This window comes from Pelodiscus sinensis, unplaced genomic scaffold, assembly GCF_049634645.1.
Source record: "Pelodiscus sinensis isolate JC-2024 unplaced genomic scaffold, ASM4963464v1 ctg83, whole genome shotgun sequence".
Lineage (NCBI taxonomy): Eukaryota > Metazoa > Chordata > Testudines > Trionychidae > Pelodiscus > Pelodiscus sinensis.
In genome coordinates, this window is record NW_027465848.1 from 77,560 (window position 1) to 92,760 (window position 15,201).

General features: G+C 52.1%; 1 protein-coding gene across 4 annotated transcripts in view; it reads left to right on the forward strand.

The window, feature by feature from the left end:
- The window catches only part of ELP1 (elongator acetyltransferase complex subunit 1), an 81,470-nt gene that overhangs the window by 22,213 nt on the left and 44,056 nt on the right, over positions 1–15,201 (forward strand). For all 4 annotated transcript variants that reach the window (XM_075914990.1, XM_075914991.1, XM_075914988.1 and 1 more), the window contains exons 12-15: positions 698–788; positions 3,998–4,171; positions 11,345–11,451; positions 13,504–13,607. In XM_075914990.1, the coding sequence (XP_075771105.1) occupies positions 698–788; positions 3,998–4,171; positions 11,345–11,451; positions 13,504–13,607 (476 nt within the window). The remainder of the gene's footprint in view (positions 1–697; positions 789–3,997; positions 4,172–11,344; positions 11,452–13,503; positions 13,608–15,201) is intronic.

Below are 15,201 nucleotides of genomic sequence, written 5' to 3' on the forward strand. Positions count from 1 at the left end.
AAAACTGCTTTCCTGTCCCCTCTGTCTTCAGTTAATCAACTGTTCAACTAACCGATATTTAACATCCCTAGTCCTGGGCAATAAACAAAACTTCATGGAAGCCTGCGTCCTGTCCCTCGTTTTCACTAAACATAGCCCTGACACAATGGGGAGGGGGTTTAGCTCATCGCACGTTGCTGCTAGGGCTCTGGGTCTCCCACCGCTGTGGTGAGTGGGAGCTCCAAGGTTCCCTCCCAGCCCTGCACGTTGGCTGAGGCTCTGAGGGGGCGGGGGTCCTGCTCCCTGTAGCAGCAGGGAGCTACGTGAAGTGTAGGGGAATGGCTTGGAGCTTCAGCCCCAGGGCAGAAAATATTATGGAGGTCAGTGGAAGTCCTGGATTCTATGGCTTCTGTGACCTGTGTGATACCGTAACCCCTCAGCCCTAGCTCAGTGCAGGATCGGTCCCTCTTGGACAGCGGAGCTGTCAGCATGCATAGTGAGAGGCAGACTCCCCAGCTACTCTGGGAATCCTGTCCCTTGGTTTTGATTTCACGCTGTACACGTAAGAGTGGGGATTACAGAGGAGAGCGTGTAATGAACAGGTGACTGCATGTTGAATTACCCTCAGTAATGGTTAGACTGGGAGCAAAGTGTCTTGCAATTCTTGGGTGGTTTTGCATGAGGGATGCTCTAACATGCCTTATACTCCATTTGCCAGGTGACAGCACTGGGAAAGACCGCTCTGTTGCACTGGGAGGAAGTGGATTTAAAGCTTCTATTGAAACACTTCAACTGGAAAAAACCTACAGGTACTGCAGGGCTCCAGTGACTTGTGGGAAACGGAGTCTGTTGCTGTATATAGGCAGTAGCTGACTGCTGGGTGAGCAGTGTCTTCCGCTTAGCTAAAAAGGCCTTGCTCCTGCTCTGCAGGGACTCTGGCCCTCAGCTAACACTAAGAAGGCACCAGCGGAGCCTGGCTGGGCAGTGTGGCGCACTCTCTCCCAGGGTGGCTGGTTAGAGACTCAGCTCTGCTAGGGAGCTGTGACCGTCTCCACGATCTGAGCTTCTGGCATGGGAAGAAACGCTGTTCTGGCATCCCTAGCCACGGGCTGTCATGCTGCCAGCGGTGCTTGCCTCCATTGGAGATGTGAGGTGCACTAGTGCAAGGCTGCTTGTGCTGGAAGGGCCAGTGAGTACTTAGCCCCCTCGCACATGAAGCCTAGCTGACCAGATAGGCAAGTCTCATTCTGGAGAGGCCTGCTGCTCCCTAGGCACATGGCGTGGGAGGCCAGATACACCACCTTGGGCCAAAAGGGTGTGCTGCCTGGCGTTTGACTATCCCCTTTGCTCGAATCGCCCGCACGTAGCTGCCTTTGATTGCACGTGTCCATTCCACTTCAGGTGTGTGCGCACCCAGGACTCCAGAGTCAGAGATTTGGCCCTTAACTGTGCCCACTGAGCTGATGCATGTGTCCTTTGCTGCTATGCAGTGATCTAATGAACGGCCCCGATTCCCCCTCAATACCTGCTTACTGTCTGTGGCTGGTAGTCTACACTACGGACGTGAAGTATCAGGTAATCGACTAGTCAATGGGTTGATAGGGCAGCCTCCGCCTTCGAAGTGTAGCAACAGCCCTACACTTCAAAGGTGAAAGTGCCGTGTGGAGCCTGGGGTCAGCTGGGGAGTCCTGGGCTCCACGTGGCGCTGCCACTTTGAAATGCTGCGAGGAGCCTGACACGGCTCCCTGCGGCGTTTCAAAGTGACAGTGCCACACGGAGTCCCCAGCTGATCCCGGGCTCCACATGGCGTTGCTGCTTTGAAATGCCACATGCAGCCTGGGATACCCCAGTGGCCCCCGGGCCACACATGGCTTTTCAAAGTGGCAGTACCGCGTGGAGCCCGGGGCTGGGCTTCAGGCAGCGCTGCCGCTTTGAAGTACCCTTTTTCTCCCCCTCCCCTCTTGCTGCCTCTATCTGATAGAGCTTGCGGGGGGCAGGAAGCAACTAGTCACTATCCTGTCAACTATCTGATAAGCAAATGCTTATCGGATAGTCAACTAGTCCTTTGCATCCCTAGTCTACACGCTAGCTTGTGTCAGGAGGATTTTTCCCTTTCCTGGAGCTGTCTCCTTGAATCTAGTTGGTCTTTGTAAATGTATAAGGTAGTGTTGGTTTGGTTTTGAATGGTGAGTCTACGAGTACTGTTGATTCCTGCTTGCTGTGGGTGCTGATGCCCCGTATCGGGATGCATCGTTCTTGGGATGTTAGTCCTTGCACTGTGTACGTGAAATCCAGGCTGATGAGTGACTCTCCTTGGTGTTTAAAGAGCCGTGCCAATGGTCATGTCTGTGACAGGTGCCAGATCTGTGATGAGCCCCGAACTAGAAAGGGGCGGGAGGTTAAACCTGATCCCTTGGTGGACCAGCTCCCACCTGCCACCCCGCACTGCTACGTCTGACAGAGACAGCAGCAGCCCCTGTCCGGAGGAGGCCAGAGCCCCCCGCAGTCAGAGGCTGCACCAGCATCCCACAGAGCAGCCTCTGCGCACAGCAAGCCTGACCCACTGTGGACAGAGGCTGCTCCATTGTAGCCTCCCCCACCCCCGCCCCCGGGAGCTATCAAGTATTTGAGGCGCTCACATAACTATTGAGTTAATGGTTATCTAATCTCCTTGCTGTGTGCCAGTCTTCATCTCAGGAAGTTGCAGAGCTCGGTGTCCTCCTCGATATGTGACTACCTAGTCCAAATGCCCACAGCTGTCTGGTCTCGTGGATGGACCCAGCCAGCATGTTTGGGAGTGCCCTTTGTTCTCTCAACCCTACTCACTCTGGTTACACATGCTTCTGCCCTGGAGTAGGGAGCCCACCTGTGGTCTCTACAGACCAGCAGTCCTTGATCTGGCCAAGAGCTGGCTCTCCACATAAACACGAGGGAGTTAAGAGTCGTGGATTTAGCTTGTCACTTGTTCTTTCCCATCATTAAGGGCAGGAATTTGCAGTGTTGACTGTAAGAACTAGTAGAAATGTTCTACGTGAATTAGGGATGTTACAATGTGTTTAATTGTGTAACTGCTGACATTTTCAGCAGGCACAAGTACAGGCAGAGAGCCGGCTTAAAATGATGTGAAATGAGAAACTAATCAGGCAATATACTTGCCTGCCGCCTTTCCTAAGACTTGTGCTCACAAGGATGAGGAGAGACTCTGTGTATTGGATGGCAGGAGAGCATTGGCTTTTTACTTGGACAGAACTAGATCAGTCTCAAGGCTGTTTATGGCAGTCATGGACAGAATGAAGGGTACTGCAGTCGCAGCTCAGAAATTCGTGTGGAGGACGTCCTGTCTCTCTCACATTACCAGTGTGACACTGTCAAGCAGGGTGGTAGCGCACTCTGAGACTTCACACAGTTTCTGCTGCTTGTCTAACTCAAGGGCCCTTACAGGACATTTGTAGATCTGCAGCTTGGTCTGCAGTACGTATGTTTGTGTATCAGCATTCTAGAGATGATGCCAGGTTTGGATGTGTAGTAGTACATTGGCCGGAGGCTCCAGTCTATCATTTGAATTCACCAAGTGCACGCCGGTTGAAGTGGAACGGATCTGTACAATCACTCGGAGAAGAAGAATGGTTAGTAACCTGTTCTGTAGCTCTGTTCGTGGTGTGTCGCACGTCTCCATTCCACATCCCATCCCCGTGCTCCTGCATAGTGACATCAAGTCAGAAAGAGTTGTTGGCAGCCGGGGTGCTCAGCAGCACAAGCTGGCAGAAGGCACGTGCGCTGTCCTGATGGGTACTGGGAAGGGAAACCTCCCCAGTGCTGCACGCTGGATGCACGTACGCCTGAAGTGGAATGAATGCGCGCAGCACATCTGGAAGAACAGCAGCTACAAAACAGGTTAGTATCCCTGTCTAACCCCTTGCTGGCTGGAGTGTCCGGGATGTCCTCCTTTCCAGATAGTGATGGTGGGTTGACTGGCCCATTGATACTGACTCTCCATCTCTCTCTTTCAATCGTACAGGCTCGAGGTGAGCTGCGGTGAGGTCACGCGGGTGAACCCCCTGGCGTTTCGGCTGTTCACCTGGCTGCAGGACAGCACCTTCTTGGCAGTCAGCCAGGGGCAGCTCGCCGCACACTCCGTCATCCACCACCTGACGGGACGTCCTGAGGCAGAGGGAGGTTGCCTAGATCTCCGGTACTGGAAAAGAGCTTTCCACTCCTCATGTGGCTGATGAAAAGTCAAGTCATTCTAGAAATGAATAAAGACCTCTGAGCAGATCTGCTCCAGGGGCCTGGGAGGAGCTGATGGTAGGCTGGCTGGCATCCCTGCAGCTATGATGATGTGGGGACCACTTGCAGAAAGGTGTCCTATTAGAGGGGACACTTGTGTGCTGGAGCAACGCAGGCTCTGGAAATGGCTCGAATACAAGAGTCCATGTCCCACCCGTAGGGCCAGCACGTTCCTGGGGTCTCAGCGGTGATGCTGTGGAATGAGTGTGGGGCACAAGATCGTGCCATGTTTCTCCCAGGGGAGTGCCTGCTTGGTCAGGGCTGGACATATTGGTGGCACAGAGCCCAGAAGCTGAACAGGGGACTCTGCTCTTCAGGGATACCAGTCCAGCATCTCCCTCCGCCCTGAGTTCCACCCACTGTAGGAATAGCCAAGACATCTTCCGCTGCTGCCACACCCAGCTGGCAGTTTGGAATGGGTTCTGTGGCCTGTTCACTGCTCATGTAGGAGACGCAGCTGAGCCACCAGCGCTCCCTTTGCAAATTAGGAACAGTAAAATAGAATGGCTGCTTCTTTTCTGCATATCAGAACTATCGGTACTTTTACCGGTGCGCGCTCGGCCAGAGAACACAAAGCAGTGTCTGCTTGCGGAAGCAGCACCTTGTGCCTCCTAGCAAGGGCAAGTAAGGACCAGCTGCCATGCAAACCCTTAACTGCCTGCGGCTCAGGACGGAGCAATTGCGTGTTCAGCTGGTTCAATGGCTTCCAGCCATTGCTCAGTGCTTGGTTAGTCTTTCCATTTCTCTGTCTCTTAGTTACTTTGTTCTTCTTCGTTTGTGATAGGAGCTAGTCCCCTCTCTTCTCTTTCTTTGGCTCGCCACCTCCTCGGGGTTATGCCATAGACCTCGCGGTGCCAGACCTGCCCCAGGTGTTCTCCCTGTGCGGAGATGCATTTGAATGGCCTCTGCTGCCTTGTAGAGACCAGCACTGTGTCAGCAGGCAGGGGGTGTACAGGTAGATCATGGAAGGAGGGATGACCTAGATTCAAGGCCCTTCTAATGCAGCCGTCTCCAGCCCCAGTGGTTTATGCTTCCTCTTCTGTTCATCCGCCTCAATAGTTCAGGCTGAAGTGGTGGCAGCAGCGCCTATGGAGCTCGGGCTTCCAAGAAGCAGCCTCTTTCTCCTTTGTGAGGGCATAAGAGGTCCCCTCAAATCCCAGAGAGACCTTTCATCCCTTCGTGGGTACAGCTACGGTTACGTTCTGGCTCCGTACTGAGCCGCCAGTACTGCACAAGAAGCAGCGAGTGGACAAGCTTCCTAGCAGACAACACAGGAAGCTGCTGACTTGGAGGCCCTGAGATGCACAGGTCCTGAGCACGCCCTGGTACTGTCGCTTCCTGTGCATCCTTGTCAGACAAGCTCCTGTTCAAGCCTCCCCAGTGTGCCGCTCTCGCTGTCCCAGCTTCGTCAAGGGGCGGGGACTGGACTCGATGACCCCTCGAGGTCCCTTCCAGCCCTAGTGTTCTATGATCAGCTCAGTCTGCTAGACATCAAAGCTCTCCAGCATCTTCCGATTCCTCTCGGGTCAGACCAGTGGCCCATCTAGCCCAAGTGCCCGTCCTCCAGGGGAATGAAGAGAAACAGGCAAATTGAGTGATCCGTCTGCTGTTCTTCAGATCTAACTTCTGCCAGTGGGTGGCCTGCCAGGGCCCCTCTGTCCAGACCGAGTGACCCTTCTTGTACAAGAACCTTTGTTAGTGTCCATGGGGTGATTCTGCAAAGCCTCAGTTCAGGGCTGCTTTTCTGCACCTTTCCACCACGTCCAACTGATCCAATATTCAGATGTAACCGTCTCAGACTCCACCAGGCGTGTCTAATCCTTCGGTTTAGACCATCCCTAGGGGCCCTTCCCTTATCTGCTACTTCGGTGTGCCTACAGGATTCCATGGCGATCACCATGGGGGAGCGATTGTACAGGACTCCAACCAGAAAGAAGCCCCAAGACTGCATTATTGTCAGACACCACTGGATCAGCCTTTGGTACCCCACAGGCCACCACTCAGTACTGTACAATCTCCCTCCGGTCCCGTGTGTCCCTTCATCACGGGAAGACACCCAAGGTTAGTGGGATCATGCAGACGGAGGAGAATTGCCCCATCACTTCATGTCCTCTTCATCTCCTGATGAAGGGGTGACGCCCCACCACCGTTGTATGTCTTTCAGACTGTTCAAGACCTCGTGAGGTGCCTGGCAATGTCCCTCCATAACCCATTAGAAGAGGCTAAGGATCCTCAGCAACCCTTTGAGCCCATTTTAACCATCACCTCTCAAGTGCAAATTGCCCTTCCTCTAAATGAGGGTCTGTGCTTGCTTGCTTGCCGAGTCTAATATCCAGCTGATGCAGCTTCTTCCTCCATACAACAAAGAGACAGTCCCTTGGAATGTATGTTCCTGCAGCATAGGGACAGGTCTGTGGGTCTCAAACACTGTAGCAATCTAGGTCATTCCAGTACAGTCCACATCAGTTTTCCTAGACCTTCTGAAGGCTACAGAGGAAGATACCCCAACAATGGAGACCTTGCTCTTCTAAAGCAACATCCTCTCTACCTCCCTGCAAGAAACAATTTTGATGCTTCCGCTGATGGCTTAAACAACCTGCGCTGTCAGGTCCTGTGCTGAAGGATTCCATTCAGTCTCCCTTTGGAAACTGGTTGTCCCACTTCCTCCCTGTCTGGGGACAGATGACCTCAGGCAGGTGGCTTTTGGAGATGTTAAGCATGGGGTGTTCTGTCAACTCCCACTCACTCTTACCCTTTTCTCTCTTCATGGACAACTTTCCCCAAACCTCTTAAAACAGGATGTCCAGACTCTTGTGGTCAATCGAGTAAGTTCCTCCTGAGCTGGTTGGAAGATGATTCTAGTTCCCAGTAGGAGTAGAGGATGGAGATAAATCCTTGATCTAAGAACCTGAACAGCGGTATCCTTTCCCGGCACTTCGGGATGGTGACATTGGCCATTATCAGATCCCTAGATCTGGGAGACTGGTACTTTGCTCGTGACTTCCTGGACGCCTGCTTTCATGTAACCATCTACCTATCCTACAAACATTTTGTGCAAGTCCGGGTAGGCTCAGAACACTGCTGCTAACAAGCCCTCCCCCGTGCTTTCCACAGCACTCAGCCTTTACAAAGCGTCTCTTGGCAGCAGTAGCCCATTTGTCAATGTAGCGTAGCCACAATGCTCTCCTTGGAGCAGTCAGCACGAGAGGTCCAGCTGGTGGCAACCACGGCTGTAAGTGTATTTTGGCCATGGGCCATCACATGGATTGAGAAAAGCATGTTGACCCCAATCCAAAGAACAGACGTCATTAGGGCCACTCGGTAACTGCCAGAGTCTCTCCCCAGAGGGATTTTTCTACTCCATCCAGTCTAACCTGCTGGTACAGTAATTCCCCACTTAACACGTTTTCGCGATAGCACGAGTTTTTTTGGGAACATTTTTCAAACAACACGACCCCGTCCCCTCAATAACACGATTTCCCCTAGGGCCGGCTAGAGGCTTCCCCTGCCTCCCTGCAAAGCGGCGGAGGTTTGCCGCTCGCAGTGCCGTTCCCTAGTGACCCCCTCTGGCCGGGCACAAGGCATCTGGCCAAAGGGGAATGGTGCAGCCAGCGGCAAACCTCTGCCACTTTGTAAGGAGACAGAGGATGCCCCGCGCAGCTGCCGGCGACCAGTCAGCTGGGGAAACCCAGCCGCAGGCTGCAAGCCCCCTCCCCTGTCCTTCCCTTCCCTTCCCTCCTCCAGAGCCAAACACCTCCCCTCCCTGCTATACCCCAGGCCCCTTTCCCCCCAACCTTATGTCCTGGTCCCAGCTGCTAACCAGTGCGGGCTGGAGCTGCGAGTGCACGTGCGCTTGAAACGCAACCCCCACCTTTTCTAATATTTTCAATGGGACAATTGACCCCGCATAACATGTTTTCATTTAGCACAATCGTTTTCTGAAATGTAGCTACTGTGTTAAATGGGGAATTACTGTATTGCACAGTCTGCAAACAACTGAAGAGCCTGCCTACAATTCTTGGGGTGTGGGTTGTCCTCTGTGATCCAGCGTCAGACTGCAAGGATAGCTAAGATTGATGTGTACTCCTTATTAATTTCTTTAAATATGTTACAGGACTTCCAAAAGTCCTGGATGCTTGGAGGTGGTGGAAAGAACCACTAAAAACTTGCATGGAAGCCCCTGCAGAAATGTGTGTGGGTGCCCGTTCTCTCACCTCCCCCTCTTCAGTTAGCAAAGATTCTTACTCCTTTGGGATGGCGGAGTTCACCTCCCGGGGCACAGCCCTCAGCAAGTGGCCCACCGAGCAGGTTTCATTCCGTATCGATATTCTGGAACTCAGAGCATTGAGAATATGCTCTCCCACATCTCCCACACCACAGAGGGCCATTTCTTCAGGGTAATGCTGGACAGCGAGGCAGAAGTGTGTCCTATCAACTGGAAGGGCAGGGCAGAGATCCCAGCAGAGTCGCCACGGCTACGGAACTGATGTGCTTCCTGTCAGAGGGAAATCTCAGCTCTCGTACAGGACTCCACAATCTAATTGCAGGCTCCCTGAGCAGGAGCTTCCTTCAGGATCATGAATGGAAATGCAACCGTTGTGAATTCCACAGACTTTGGCAGACCTAGGAGTCCCCAGAGGCAGGCCTCTGCTGCCCTGAGCAATGGGAAATGCCACCTGGGGAATTCAGTGAAATTCATTGAGAGAACCTCCATTACTGCAGCCAGATTTCACAGACGTTTTACTCATTTGTTTCTCCCCTTATGCAGCCCCCTCCCAGTGGGACCTCAGTTTGCGGCTTAATTCTCAAAGAAAACCTCTTTGACTCAAGGGCTCCCTGTTCTCTCTTTCATCTCTTTTCAAGACTTCATTCCTGAGGCGTGAGAGAACTCAGTGTAGTTCTGGCTCCACAACCACCGCGTAGCACCTTTTATAGAGACAGGCTGACACTGGTTCCCCCTCTGCCCATTCTGGCTTCCTCCCGAAGGCCTCTCTGGAATATCTACCCAGCGCCTCTTGCTTCCTCAGAGATCGTTTCCACATGCTCAGTGTTAGAAGAGTCCTTGATTTAGATCTTTGGAGCCTCTCCTAGGCTATTGATACCGTTTGCAGAGAGGGTGAAGGGACAACCTGTTTTCTCTCAAAGGCTGCCAGAGTGTCTTAACCCTGCTATTAATGCGCTGGGACATGACAGCACGCAAAGCTGTACAGCCTGGCGCACGTACGGAATGGAAGCATACGCCAGTCTACTTCTGTAGCCCTATTGAAGGGTATAGCATCTGAAAGCTGTAGTACTGAAACTTGGTCTTCCATCCATAATGCTGCTCCTGCTTCGGGGGATGTTGCAGCCCTTGGTGACACAGTCCTCCAAACGCTTGGACTTGCCTCCTGAACACTCCCCTTTTATTGAATTACTGCTTGGGAGTCTGGCTGGGGAGGTCCCATGGGGACGTATTCTCAGAGAGGTTACGGAACTTTCAGTAACACGTTTTTCAAGATGCTTTATCCCTGCAGATGTTCCACCTCCCATCTGCCCGCCTTTCAACTGTGAAATAATGGGGGGGGGGGGTTATAGCTGCAACGGCCTGTCCCTCTCCAACAAGCTCGGGGCACCTCCCCTTGGACTCCAAAGCCAGGTATCCTGGGGGAAAGCGCCATGATTTGTAGTGATGCCGCTGTCTACCTATAGATGTAGCCTGAGTTCTCTTCCTACTGAAGCTCCTAGATTCAAAGGGTGTTGGGCTGAAATATGGGCAGACAAGCTCCTCTGTTGTGAAAATCTGCTGTATTGGCCGCCTGCTAAAGCCTGGCAGGGCCCAACATGCTGGGATTGTGTGATGTGGGCAAGTCTGAATCAGTTTTTGAGTTTTCTGAATGTGCTACAGCTGTGGGCTTTGCTGGCCATCTGACAAAGGCTTAAAACATGCCCATCTGTGCATCCCACGACTCATGATGAACACAAGTCCTGTAGTGTGCCATGATCGGTCAGTGTTGCTGGCAGGCATATGCTCCATGCCAGAGGGGCTGGCCGGGACTTGACTCTCTCCTTCACAGTATGGATTGAATTGGTGCAAATTCAGCATCATTACAGAGACTGTGAGCCTTTTGTGAATGTGTTATCCAGTGCTTTTTTGTGATGGTACTCCTTGGGCTGGCGTACTGGCACCTATTTTCTCAACGTGCCTTAATTGAATGGGTTGTAGGATGTGTATGTGGCTTTCTTTTTTGGTTTTTTGTTTTCTCAACAATTTTGAGCCTGGAATACTGGCACTTTTTTTTTTTTTAAGCACTGGTGTTATCTATCCATTCATTGCCAACTAGCACCATCAGAAACAGTCTCTGCTACCCCTCCCTTTCCACTTCTTTGTCTACGGAGGCACATCTCTTATCCACTACAGCGTACATCTACTGCAGCGTTGTAACCAGGGATGTAGAATCCTGGTTAACCAGTTAACTGACCGAGTGGGATCTGGGCTGGAGACTGTCCTGCACTGGGACTGGCTACTGGCTCTTAGCCCTGCGCGGGGGCTAGAACCGGCTCTACCAGCTCACCGCCCCTGCCTGCAGAGTGGGGAGCTGCTCCAGCCTAGGGATGTTAAATATTGATTAATTAACTCCTTGAGTAGTTGATAAGGACTAGTGCGTGTTCCGCCTTTCAAATGTTCAAGAGCCCCTGCAGGTGCACTTCAAAGAGGAAGCGCTGCATGGAGCCAGGGATCAGCAGGGGACTCTCTGCTGGCCCAGGGCTCCACGCACCATTTCAGTCTTTGAAATGCACAAGAGCCGCTGCTGGGACTCTGGTATATTTCAAAGAGGAAGGGCTGCAGCTGCCCTCCTGCCCCGTCCCATGGAGTTGGAAGGAATTGGCTTTTAAGCTGGTTCCTCATATTCTCCCTCCCCTCCCCGTTGTTTTTTTGTGATAGAGGCAGCGGGGGGGGGGGGGGAGCGACTAGTCGATTGGTCGCTTACATCCCTACTCCAGCCCCCATTAGTCACCGGGTGATCAGAACCCTAAATGGGTGACGTTAACCTTTCGCATCCCCAATTCGTAACCTCCTCTCTCATGTACCTATTTCTAGCTTGTCTTTGCCTGTGGATGGGGATGTGATCAGTCTGTGCTATAATCCGAAGAGCAGAGCAGTAGCTGTGCAGCTGGCTGATGGGCGAATACTGAAGTACTTCTGGGGTGAGTGTAAGATTCCTCTGGAGCTGGCTGGCTTAGGTGCTGATTGCTGTTGCAGAACTGTCCTGGAGTTTACCTAGCCAGCTAGAGAATAAGAACGTGCACAAACTTTGCAAGTTGATGTTGCTTTTCTCATCGCTTGGCTCTTTGGACTAGTCGAAGTGCTCATCTGAATCTGGATGGACCTCGTTTTTAAAGAAAAGAATGGCGTAGCTGTATTTTGAAATGAAGGGCCAAGCCTCGTGGCTTTCAAAGGACTGATATGGCATTGGGGGCTCGGACTTTTGCTCCTTTTTCCCTAATAGAACAAATGTGACTGAACCTCTAGGCCCCGCCGCCCCCTCTTCACTGCTGTGGTGGATCTGCAGGATTTATGCTGAGCCCCAGCCGTGGAATGGAATCCCTTCCTTCAGTGTGCAAGAGCCCAAAGGGGTCTCACTCTTCCTTCAGGGTAGGACCTGGAGCATCACCACCTGTGAGACTGAGCCCCGGGGTCCTAGCACTCCTGTTCACATTATGGGCTCTGCCCAGAGTCCCAGTGAGAGAGACTCCAGGAGCAGAGGTCTGTACGCTCTTCAGGGATCAATGAGTCTCCTCAAGTATTTGAGTTGACACTTGGCAGCCCTTTCCAATCTAGGAATGTCCTAGTGTAGCCGGTTAACGCTACCGGTTACACGCAGCCCTCCCTCTGCATGCAGCTCTGCATTTCAAGTATTTTGGGAGCCAGTGTGCTGGCTTAGTCTTGGCTCACGCTGCGTTCGGCAGCTCCCCCCCACTGTGACTCTGCATATAAATCGGGCAGAGCCTCTGTAGGGGTAGCTGACGGACCCCATGCGAGCCGGGACTGAGCCAACATGCCTGCCCGCCAGCTCTCAAGCTCCTTCAAATGCAGAGCCACTTATCGGTTTATCATGTAACCAACACAATTTGTCAGCTACACGATTACCGAATTACACGCTTTCTAACGTCCTCTTCCAAGGCCAGTCATTTGTTTGGAATTGTGGTGCAGCTGGAACACTACACTGGAGTTCTGGATCAGTGCATAGAAAAGTTAAGATGTAGTGCGTCTGGCTAAGCCAGTGCAATGAACCAGCCCAGCCGCCATGGTCTCCGTTTCAGGCTTGCTCGCTCTTTGAGCCTTTCTCTGTCCCAGGGGAGAGCCCCATGTCTCTTCAAAGGGCAGCACTTAACTCCACCATCCGGGACCTTTTCCTTTTGTTCTCGGCTGGGGCCTTGGCTTGACTTCCCTTCTGAGGGGCGAGGGAAAAGCGTTCTGGTAACTGGGGCTTCCCAGGGTCTCTGTGGCTGTGGGTCCGTTCCAGCGGTTCCAGGCAGTTACTTGATGACCCAGTGCACGTCTGATGAAGCGAGTTTTACCCATGAAAGCTCATGGTCTGATACAGCAGTGCGCAACCCGTGTTGTGACCCCCAAGGGGGCCGCGGCTGTCTTCCGGGGGAGGTCACCGTGCTGGGCCAGCTGCCACTTTTTTTTCCTGGCACGGCGTACATGCAGGGAGAGTGGCAGGCAAATGGAGCAGCATTTAAAGGGGCTGCGCTCTTTTTTTTCCAACCAAAGTTTCCCCGGGGGCTGCGCTAGGAAAAAGGTTGCGTGCCACTGGTCTACTATATTTGTTAGTCTGCATCTTGGAGACTAACATGGCTACCTCCTCTGCGAACTTGATGACCCAGCCATTGCTCTCCTGTCAGAAAAGGGACACACAAACCTCATGTCTACTGTTCTTCCCCAAGAAGAGAGCCAGCTCTTGTGTGCCATACCCCCCCCCCCCCCACTGGATAGCAGTACAAAGTACAGAGAGAAACTGAGGCACGCAACAGCTTCATCCCCATTACTGCTTTGTTACGCTTGCTATGTGCTGGACTCAGATGGTCTCCAAGTTCTGTTAGTTTCATGTCATGAGCTTGTTCTCTATGGTTTAGTGAAAACACACCGGTGTTTTTATGGGCTGTGTGGGGCAAAGGGGCGTGTTTGTGTAGGTTTTATGTTTGCATTAGCTGCTGAGCTGAAAATAGCCTTTATCTTCTCTTAATTTTCAGAGGCTCCCACTCCAGCCCTGGAACCCTGGAGGAGTAGCAATGGCTCTGCTGTTCGGTTTCCTTCTCCTTGTGTGCAGACTGCATTGGCCGTGATTGGTGGAGAAGTAAGTGAACAGCTGGTGCTCATGAGGGCCAGCAGGACACGGTCTGAAAACGTTCCTTAGCATTGCTGTCTCCTCATTAGTGCTTGCAAACTGAGCTGTGAGAGCAGCACATCCCCCTCTGCATGCCTTGCCCAGAGGCTGTCTTACAGTGCACAAAATCCAGCATGATTATGGGTAACTCAGCATTAATGTGGAGATTGAAATGTAGGGGTGTTCAGATAAGTAGGTCCCCATGACGGCTGTAGCTCTGCACCACTTGCACATGCAGTGTTTGTCAATGTTTTATGTGGTCCTGAACATTTAACTTGGATCCTGTTCAGTGTTTAAGTTACTGTGGGATCTCTGACTTGTTACTCTCTCTGAAGATCGTGTCATGGAAGTTGTTTTGGTCCTTGGCTATTAGAGACACAAATGAATGAGAGTCCGACTTGAGAGCAACAAACTTTCAAGCCACAAAGAACTATTCTTCAGTTCTGGGAAGAGCACTCTGAGGCTATGTGTACTCTACGCAGCTTTTAGCGACTAGGCCATGTCGACACAGCCCTGTTGCTCAACGGCTGGCACCCGTGAATGCAGTTTGTCCTCACTTTTGCTGACAAAATACTTCTAGCCCAACAAGTGGCTTTCTCTGTGTTAGCAGGAGGGCGCTTATGTGGACAAAGTACAAAGCAGGGCGTGGGGTGGTACCACCCGTGAATTACAAACATTTGGTTGATCAATTGCCAGTGTAGACATCACCTGAGCAAAGGTGAACAGGTTGTTTAGAAGTTTCAGAGGGGTAGCCGAGTTAGCCAATGGTCTGGTAGCACTTTATAGACTCCCAAACCTGTAGATGGGATCATGAGCTTTCGAGGGCACGGCCCACTTCTTTGGTTAGGTAGCACACATTGGAAGGGACTGCTCAGGACAGTGGGCCGTTAACACCTCTGCAGTCGGGACAAACGGGAGGTTAGTGGCTAACAGCCGTCCTAAGCCATAAATCCAGTGTCTCTGTTCAGCCCATGGTTGCCAGTGGAGCAGCGTTCTGAGTGGAAGCGTGCAGGCTCACCGTTCGGAAGTGCTGCGCTGGTGTCTCTGGGAGGAGGACTGATCGGTGTTCGCTTTGTAGCTCAGAAGACATTTGGTTTACCATTGCCCCTGCACAGAGTTGCCAGATTCCTCTGGTTTCTGGCTACATAGGTTTTTCCCTACTGATGTGATGTAAATCAAGGGCATGTGAAGTGACTTGTGTGTGATTTCATTCAGCATTGGCTCTTACTGTACTTAGATTTCCACAAAGCCTTAGACAAGGTCCCTCACCAAAGGCTCTTACGTAAAGTCACTTGTCATGGGATAAATGGGAAGGGCCTTTCATGTATTGGTAACTGGTTCAAAGACAGGAAACAAAGGGCAGGGATCATAGAACACTAGAACAGGAAGGGACCTCGAGATCATCTGGTCCAGTCTCCTGCCTCATGACAGGACCAAGCACCTTCTAGACCATCCCTGAGAAATGTCGATCCAACCTGCCCGTAAATAGCCGCAGTGATGGAGATTCCACAACCTTCCTAGGCTACCGAGTCCAGTGTTTAACCACTCTGGCTGTTAGGAATTT